This window comes from Pyrus communis, chromosome 9 (genome assembly GCF_041283825.1).
Source record: "Pyrus communis isolate YQ-2024b chromosome 9, ASM4128382v1, whole genome shotgun sequence".
Classification (NCBI taxonomy): domain Eukaryota; kingdom Viridiplantae; phylum Streptophyta; class Magnoliopsida; order Rosales; family Rosaceae; genus Pyrus; species Pyrus communis.
Window position 1 is genome coordinate 5,552,501 of NC_142573.1, and position 9,234 is coordinate 5,561,734.

General features: G+C 39.4%; 1 protein-coding gene across 2 annotated transcripts; it reads left to right on the forward strand.

The window, feature by feature from the left end:
• The first annotated feature begins 4,495 nt into the window (after positions 1 to 4,495).
• On the forward strand, positions 4,496 to 8,573 carry LOC148694104 (G-type lectin S-receptor-like serine/threonine-protein kinase At4g03230). Of its 2 annotated transcripts, none has more exons than XM_088700546.1 (8): positions 4,496 to 4,711; positions 4,841 to 6,318; positions 6,660 to 6,809; positions 6,902 to 7,086; positions 7,212 to 7,422; positions 7,537 to 7,774; positions 7,877 to 8,027; positions 8,108 to 8,573. In XM_088700546.1, the coding sequence occupies exons 2-8, from the start codon at positions 4,917 to 4,919 to the stop codon at positions 8,408 to 8,410; spliced, it is 2,640 nt and encodes an 879-aa protein (XP_088556672.1). In that variant the 5' UTR covers positions 4,496 to 4,711; positions 4,841 to 4,916; the 3' UTR covers positions 8,411 to 8,573. The 2 variants fall into 2 exon arrangements, 1 of the variants encoding a protein (XP_088556672.1); XR_015966941.1 differs by having other exon boundaries at positions 4,612 to 4,711; positions 7,894 to 8,027.
• Positions 8,574 to 9,234: the final 661 nt, after the last annotated feature.

Genomic DNA, 9,234 nt, shown 5'->3' on the forward strand with positions numbered 1-9,234 from the left:
GTGTGGGAGTAGTAGTTCTACATGCTGAATTTGGTTTAAGGATGTTAGCAATCTTCAGGAGGAGTATGACAGCGGCCGGAACTTCCAGGTTCGTGTAGCAGTTGCGGATATAGGTATGATTCTCTTATATAAAAATGCCGGAATTGCTACAGGTTCATGTAGCAGTTCCATATGTTCTTTTGGTAGACAATCATGCAAGCTAAACATTTGCTCGACTGTTTTTAAATTTCAAGGAATTATATTTTTGCAGAGTCAACATCGAGGAATTGCGATACTTGTGGTACAAACCTGATCCCTTATCCCCTGAGCACTGGAACAAAATGTGGTGATCTTACATACTAACCTCTCCACTCGCGGTTATGCAACGCGAAAGACCTTTTTTAGCTACATCTGTCACATTTATGTTACTTTGCAATCTACAAATTTTTATGCTAAAACATACATTATAAACGTGGGCAGTGTGGCAGATTCAAGAAATATTATTTGAAAGGTCAGTAAGAATAGCGCGGCAGTGGGTAAATGTAATAATCCGTCCCGGGATTTACGTAAGAAAATGGGTATTTTTGTATTTTCACTAAGTTTGGGGATACTTTCCTTTTTAAAATTGTTTTTGAGTCTTAATTGGTGAGCCCAAGGGGCCCACCTCCTGTTTTGTTCCTCGGTTTCTTTCCCAATCCCTTTTCTTTTATTTTTTTTCTGAAAAGTCTCTCTTCTCTCTTCTCTCTTTCTTCCTCTGTGATTTCTCCATCCCCCCTCTCGGTGCTATTTTCTCCGACAAGAACACACACACACACACACCCATGCCCACACCTATAACTCTTTTCTAACCCCGTGGTTGTGTTTTGGACGTCAAATCACGAAGAAACCACCTCGGAGACATTTCCCAGTTTTCTGGCGAGCACCGCCCCTTTCGAGGCAATTTCCGGCCAAACCACGGCGAGTTGGCGGCGTGCAAGTTTCCGGAGGACACCTGTGGCTTCCAGGCTGTTTTCCGACCAACTCCGGCCACGATGACAGGAACCAAGGGTATATTTCGATTCCTTACCTTCGGGGCTTCAATTTGGTATATTGAATGACATGTTTTGGTTGAGTTTTGAGCTCCAACGGAGCTTGGGAATTCTCCGGCCAAAATCCGGCCTTCTCCTTCCTTGGAATCCGGCTAACACCCAAGGCCTTTGGGCCTTTCCTGCCAAGCCCAAAACCCTGGGCAGCCCAACCCAACCTTTTTATTTTTATTTTTTTTTGTTTTGTTAATTCAAAGGCCTTTGGGCCGTTTCTTTTAGGGCCTCCGGCCCGTTAACCCTAAAACCCATTAGACCCAAACCCTTAGGCCCAAACCCAGATCCAACCCAAGTCCATACCCTTTAACCCAATCCGGATCCAAGCTCAGACCCGTTTGACCTGTTGACCCGGACCCGGACCCGGTCAACGGTCATCGTTGACTTTGACCGGTCACCCGTCAATGTTGACTTTGACCGTTGACTTTTTGGGTTTCGTGCGGGACCCCTCCTAGGCTAATTTCGACGTCCTGAACCCGTTTTCGATGTCCGTTTTCCCAAATTCAGTCGTTTGAGTAGAGTTTGACTAAATGTACCATTTATGTGCTTAGGGGCAATTATCTGTGGCGTTTCCTTCTTCGCTAGATGGCGTGACTTTTCGACGGCAAAGTACTGTGAGTGGACCCCTTCTAAAAATGCATGTTTTGATAGTATAAATGCATACGTGAAAAGCATGATTTGATGATTATGTTTTATGAAACGTTTTACGAGATAACATGCTTACTGAGGCTAGTTTGAATTATTACTATTTTTCTTATAACCCATGTTCTTATAGAATATCTGATGGATGACGATATGATATTGAGAACATGTTTAGAACACCTCTTTATAGTATAGATGATGGATGACTTTATACTATGAAGTTGATTTTCAATATATGTATGTTAACTGGTTTTGTACTTACCTAGTGGTGTTTTCCGCTACGGGACGTAGGGATAGATTCGGTCCGTCCCGGGCGACGGTTTGGTGTTGGCATAGGGCCTGGAGTGTGTTTCCTCTGGCTATTTAGCACAGAGACGGGGAGCCGGCATGGGGCCTGAAGTGTATTTTCCTCTGACTGTCTGCTCAGAGACGGGGAGCCGGCATGAGGCCTGGAGAGTTGTATCGGATATTCACTAGTGTTTATTATATATACAAGTTATGATTTGAGATATTGCACGACATGCTAGGGTTCGGAAAACCTATGTTTATTATTATATATGTGTTTTCATAAAACCTGGGGGGTTAATATGTTAATAACTGTTTTATTATATATATATCAACTTGGTCCACTCATGTTTGTTTTGCGTCCCCTTCAGGACTTAGAATCGAGGCATAGAATCCTGACGTCCAGGCACTTCCGCATTGGCATCTTCGAGTCTTCTCGGTGTAGGACCCACTCCTTGGTTTCATTCAATTTTATATTATTATTTTTTAGTGTTCTAGATTAGAGGTATGCTCTGAACATGATCCTTATTTGCATATTCATTATTCTTTTATATTTATAAGACTTATTTACCCCTTGTTTTCAGCATTTGTACTCAATAAATGGCTTTTGTCACCCTCGGGTGTCGGCCAACACGTGCCTTTCCTGGTATTCGGAGAATATCGGGGTCGGGGCGTGTCAGTAAAATTTTAGGAACGGAATAGCATGCAAATTGGCATATCATCGAGCCTTGGTAGGCTTGAAGTCATTTGCCAAGTCACATTACACGCATGTCGACAGATGCCAACAGCTTCCAAGCGAGCATGTCGACTGATGTGAATAGCTTTTGAGTGAGCATGCTTACAAATGCCAACATATGTTGAGTGAGCCTATGGACAAATGGCCATTGTAACGCATACAAAGGCACGACACTAGTAGCTACCCTGCACATAGAGGTAATTCATCGAGTAGTTAGACGGCATCTTTTGATGACATCTCAGATTTTCAAAAGGCGATACCCAATTCTTCCATGAAGGATTTATGAGCTTGCGGAGGTCAGCTGACCTCGATGATAGAAGATATGTTGGCATACGGTATCCCTTGGGTCCGAGGACAGCGGTATGAGTTGCCAACAGAGAACCCCCAGTTCTCAATTCAACTAGAACGACATTTCTTGCACTCCAAGACTGTAACCTTCAAGAGTTACTGGTCAGCAAGGGTTGAAACATGAACGATTTTATTTTATTTGATTTTTTAGAGGGATTTTGTTCATTTTGATTTTGGTTATTCATGGTTTTTAGGATTTTTCAATTTATATTCCACTTTATTTAGTAACACTCCTAAAATTAAAAAGTATGTGAGTCTCGTGTTACAATTAATAATGTATTACACGAACAGTTTTAAATTAGTGACATATTTATTTAGAGAATGTACGGTGTCAGAGAGTATAAAGAGACCTACATTGAAAATGTCTTCTTAGCATTTCTCTGTTAATTATATGGCCAATTGATTTGTTCCTATACAATTTCTCTCTCTTCTCTTTCAATGATTTCTCCCTAAGAGGTTACGAATCACAAATATTGTGTGTGGGCTAAACAAGCGACTTCACTAGCACAACTGTTGGGCCAAATCCAAAGCCCAAAGGTTAATGTTGCCAACAGTTGGGTTCGAACCTGCACTGCTGAAGCCCAGCCCAACATAACTATCGTTGCCGCCTAAATTTTCCAAAATCCCACCTTTACCCCTCAAGGCGCAATGAGAATTGAAAGAAAATTTATTCTTCAAAAGGAATAACAACCATCGACAATGGGCCACCGGCCGATCGGATTGTCATCCTCGTGCTCACGCTTGGCTTCTAAACAACGGTGCCGCAACGAGGTGGTGCAAATGGCCGAGCACCGGAGGTGGAGATACTCACTTGCTGGCCACCACAGGATTCTCCATTTCCGAATAGTATGCTCCTCATTACTCCTTAATCTTGCTTATTTTACTTAAAATAAGGGAATTGTTATTGACACTCAAAATTTCTCATTCTACACTCGAAACTTTCTCTATTTAGAAAGAAAAATACACTCGCAAAATTAAACTGCTTTGGCCTGCATAATAGCCATATGCTCCCCAAAGAAGATGAAGAACCAAAATTCAATTCTAAGTGTTAATTTATTTTCTTTTAAATTGCATTCATGGGTAAAATCAAAGTTTTTGGATGTACACCCATTGTAACGTAAACAATTTGAGCTTGTAGTTCAAGTGGTTAGTATTTTTTTTTTTATGTTCGGGGTCCAAAATTCGATATCTAGTGTGCGTGTACAACATAAATAAAAGGTCATTTACAAAATAAGACGGAAAGCGAGAAGTAAAGTTGTGGACCCAGATAAATATTCGACCTTGACTTTGCTCCAGCTACTTACTATAACTTGCATTGGCTACTTTTCTGTCATTGAGCCCTGTCTCTATATATATATATATATATATATATATATATATATATATATATATGTATGTATGTATGTATGTATATGTGTATGTATATGTATGTATGTATATATGTATGTATATGTATGTATGTATATATGTATGTATATGTATGTATGTATATATGTATGTATATGTATGTATATGGACACAAGGAAAAGATGAAATGTACAGAACTCGACGACCTTGACCTTCCACATTGGGCCAACTACTCTTCACCCCAGCATTGAGTGATTGCTACAGGATCAACATTTTCTGCTCTGGCCGCCGGCCGGTACGTAAATTTATCATTCTCTACGATATTTGTTAATTAAGTTGCCAATTTGCTGTTAATCTGTTTTAGTAAAATGGCTTATGGGAAAAAAATTTGCAGTTTAAGAGGGCTTTCTGTTTTTGCAAGTAGGTAATGTATTAGGTACTTCTTGATAAATGCTGATGGAAAATATCACGAGACGATCTTGGTAGCAGTAGTCTCCTTAATGATGTTTTGCAGAGGGAGGTTAACAAGATCAAATTACGTCGTTGCATCGTTTGCAAATCGCATGCTGTTTTCCATCTTCGTTTCGTATGCAGTGGCAGTCCTGTTGTGCTTATCTCACCCATTTTGCTGTGCTAGAGATACAATAACAGACGGCACTCCAATTACCGACGGTGTTGAATCAGAAACTCTTGTTTCATCTGGAGGAAGATTTGAACTTGGGTTCTTTAGCCCTTCACCTAAAGGGACTAAAAGATATGTAGGCATATGGTATCACCAACTAAGTCCGAGGACAGTGGTATGGGTTGCCAACAGACAAACCCCACTTGTCAATTCCACTAGTACTGGAAGTCTTGCACTCCAAGATGGTAACCTCCATGTGTTGGATACTAATGGAACGAGTTACTGGTCAACAACGGCTGAAACCTCCAAGTCTTTAACGCAGACTGCGACGCTCATGGATTCCGGGAACCTTGTTCTAAGCAGTGGCGATGATCAGTTGGCAGTGAAAATTCTGTGGCAGAGCTTTCAAAGTCCAACTGATACATTTATTCCTGGGATGACAATGGATAACAACTTGGAGTTGACTTCGTGGAGAGGCGAAGATGACCCGGGAAGCGGGAATTTTATCTTCAGACAAGATCAATTTGGAGAGAACCAGTATGTCATCTCAAAATCAGAAGCGATTCTGTACTGGAAAGGCGGAGAAAGGGCAACTGATACATTTTACAGCTTTGATCAAATGCTTCCTGCAGTTACTTACTTCTTATCAAATTTCAGCAAGAAATATGTTGTTCGAAATTCCACCAATATTTTCAATTCTCCGAGTCAAAACTCTTCTTATGAAAGTATAGCAATTCCGCAACAATCAGAATACAAATACACAAGGTTGGTGATTAATATTACTGGAAAGATACAGTTTTGGGCGTGGATTAATTCCACAAAGCAGTGGAATTTGTATTGGTCTGCGCCAAGAGATGAATGTAGTGTGTTTAATGCTTGCGGCAACTTTGGCAGCTGCAATAGTAATAATAGGCCGCTGCTGTGCAAATGTTTGCCAGGTTTCAAGCCCCAGGATCTACAGCAGTGGAATTCTGGAGACTTTTCAGGTGGATGCACAAGTGAGTACGCATTATGTCGTGACCACAAGAATGACACCTTCTTGAGCTTGAAGAAAATGAAAGTGGGAAACCCAGATTCAGGAATCAATGTCGACAATGAAACAGAATGCAGGAACGTGTGCTTAAATAACTGCCGATGCAACGCTTATTCATATGCTAAATCTGAACGAAGGGATGCGCCGACTTCATTGTGCAGAATATGGGACTTGGTTACAAATCTTGAAGAAGAGTATACTGATGGGGGCCAGAACCTCTCTGTTCGTGTTGCGTTGTCTGATTTAGGTATTCTTCCTCTGAAGCTTCCCGAAACTAACAAATGAATGTGTCGATGGCATAACTATTTACTTTGTGAATTAGATGATCAAACCATTTTCCAGCGAAAAAGTAGAACTCAGAAAGAACTTCAGTTACTTGAGCGTTATCTTTATGCTTTCTGTTGTTTCACGCTATTCCTTACATGTATACTGTTTCAATTAGCACGATTCTAATTATATTTGATTAAACGTGGGGTTAAAATTTTTGAACATAATTGCAAAAGCATGAGATTATTCGATGTGAACATAAATGAGGTAGTGATAATTTCTTAGGTCGTTATGAGAGTCAATTAATTACACCTTGTGCAGGTAATCTTCCAGAGCCATCAAAAGAAGACCGTACGAGAAGAAAATTGCCATTGTCTCTGATGATGGTAGCGGTGCTTTTAAGTGTGATTTTTCTGGCGTGCATCCTCATTTCCATTTATATATGGAGAAGAAATATGACCAACAAACGAGGTAACGGCTTTTCTATACGCATTATTATCATGAAAGATTTGCAGAGTTGTTCATAGTTGATGAGAATAAATCTCTTCAATTCCATGTATTAGATCAACTAAGACGAAGACAATTTGATAGTGAAAGGCGAGTCAAAGAGTTGATAGACACAAGTGAGTTCAAGGAAGAGGAAGGAATAGATGTACCCTTTTTTGATATGCAAACTATACTAGACGCTACAGATAATTTCTCAAATGCAAACAAGCTTGGACAAGGGGGATACGGGCCTGTTTACAAGGTAATTGAACAGTTATTTACCATTCCTTTGCACTCGAATCAACTTTATATAGCATCACTTGTTGTCATTAATGTTTATCTGTTGTGGTTAGTTGTAAATTTATATGTAAGGGATTTTGTTGCCAGGGAATGTTTATTGGAGGCCAAGAAATCGCGGTGAAAAGGCTATCAAGGGTTTCAGGACAAGGCTTGCAGGAATTTAGGAATGAGGTGGTGCTGATTGCCAAACTTCAACACCGAAACCTTGTTAGACTTAAGGGATATTGCATGAAAGGAGAAGAAAAGATCTTACTCTATGAGTACATGCCTAACAAAAGTTTAGACTTCTTTATATTCGGTTCGTTCCAACTCCTCTTTTCATTATCTTTTACTGCATGATATGATTTCTTGATTGACTTAACTACGATAGCTTCTAAATTTTTCTCTATATGGAAAATGGAAATTCTGCAAGATCATACAAAAAGCATGTTTCTCAGCTGGGAGATGCGTTTTAGCATCATTTTGGGAATCGCTCGAGGGCTTCTTTATCTTCATCAAGATTCCAGATTGAGGATCATTCATAGAGATTTGAAAACCAGCAATATTCTCCTAGATGAGGAGATGAACCCCAAAATATCTGACTTCGGTTTGGCGAGGATTGTTGGAGGCAAGGAAACTCAGGCAAACACAAACACTGTAGTTGGAACTTAGTAAGCTACTAAGTTCTGTGTCTATGATTTCATATCCTTGACCCTTTTAGGTGAAAGTGCTTTTGTGCCTGCATAAGTTACTAAGTATATTTTTTGATGCAGTGGTTACATGTCTCCAGAGTATGCATTGGACGGAACTTTCTCAGTGAAATCAGATGTCTTTAGCTTTGGCGTAGTTCTTCTTGAGATAATCAGTGGAAAAAAAAACACAGGCTTTTATCAATCGAAACAAACTTTCAGCCTCATAAATTATGTAAGTGCGTCAAATATTCCATATCCATTTAAACCCCATTAAACCCTATACACAATTTTTGAATTTTACCATTTTCCCAGGCATGGAGACTCTGGACAGAAAACAAGGTGCTGGATTTAATGGACAAGACTCTGGAAGAAAGTTGCAACGAAAGCCAGTTTATCAAGTGTGTCAATGTCGGACTCTTATGCGTACAAGAAGATCCGAGCGATCGCCACTCCATGTCGAATGTGATCACCATGCTCGACAGTGAAACTGCAATGTGTCCGGCTCCTAAACAGCCAGCATTTCTCACAAGGAAAGGCAACTCCAGCACAGCTTCTTCTTCTAGTAAGCCAGAAATTATATCTGAAATAACCAATAGTCTGGTTGAAGGTAGATAATTAAAGCACGGCTGATACTCTAATTTTTCACTCTTTCATAAACCCTTGACCTTTTCACGTCGCATTTGTTTTCTTTCTGTATATTTAACGCTTAACGGGTAATTGTAAAAGCCTATCTCTAATGTTTCTGGTCCCAAAAGTTTGAGTTTGACCTCTTGTTAAATATTGTCCGTTATTTTGTTCGATTTATTTAATTTTATGATCAGATATTAAAGGTAGTGTGTGTAAGGTTAAAAGGTGTAAACAAAATATCTCCCAAGATTAATATTACAAAATTCTAAACATATATTAATTTATTTTTTATTTTCTTGAATATAGGATTAGTACAATTTTTTTTATTTTATGTAATATGTACCAATTTTTTATATACCACTTTGTTATAAAACTAAGAACTTTGCAAAAATCTGACTTTAGTATTGGGATATGGTGTCGAAACGAAAAATCAAAAGTGCATATGGGGTGTAATATCCTAATAGAAAGTGAAGGAGTGGACACAAAGATTCGCGATAGCATTGAGTGCGAAAAAAATTAAGGTTTCATTATAAAATCAATTGATAATATGAAGAGTAGTTCAACCTCTTATAAATCCTTGCGTCCCTCACCAAAGTGGAACTTCGTCCCCACATTCTCACAAAGTGATTGCAACAAGGTTAACATTTACCAGTATGAGGGTAGCAAGATCAAAGTACGTCATTGCAGCAAGGTTTGTGAATTGCCTGCTGTTTTCCATCTTCATTTCGTATGCAATAGTAGTCTTGTTGTGCTGGAGGAAGATTTGAACTCGAATTCTTTACCCCTTCGCCAAAAGAAATAGGAAAAAAAAA

Bases quoted from the DNA above. Each gene is read 5' to 3' on its own strand.
- LOC148694104 (XM_088700546.1), top strand. From the start codon at position 4,917: ATGATGTTTTGCAGAGGGAGGTTAACAAGATCAAATTACGTCGTTGCA. The intron at 6,319-6,659 runs GTATTCTTCCTC...CACCTTGTGCAG, and splicing joins TGTTGCGTTGTCTGATTTAG to GTAATCTTCCAGAGCCATCA. The intron at 7,087-7,211 runs GTAATTGAACAG...TTTTGTTGCCAG, and splicing joins GATACGGGCCTGTTTACAAG to GGAATGTTTATTGGAGGCCA.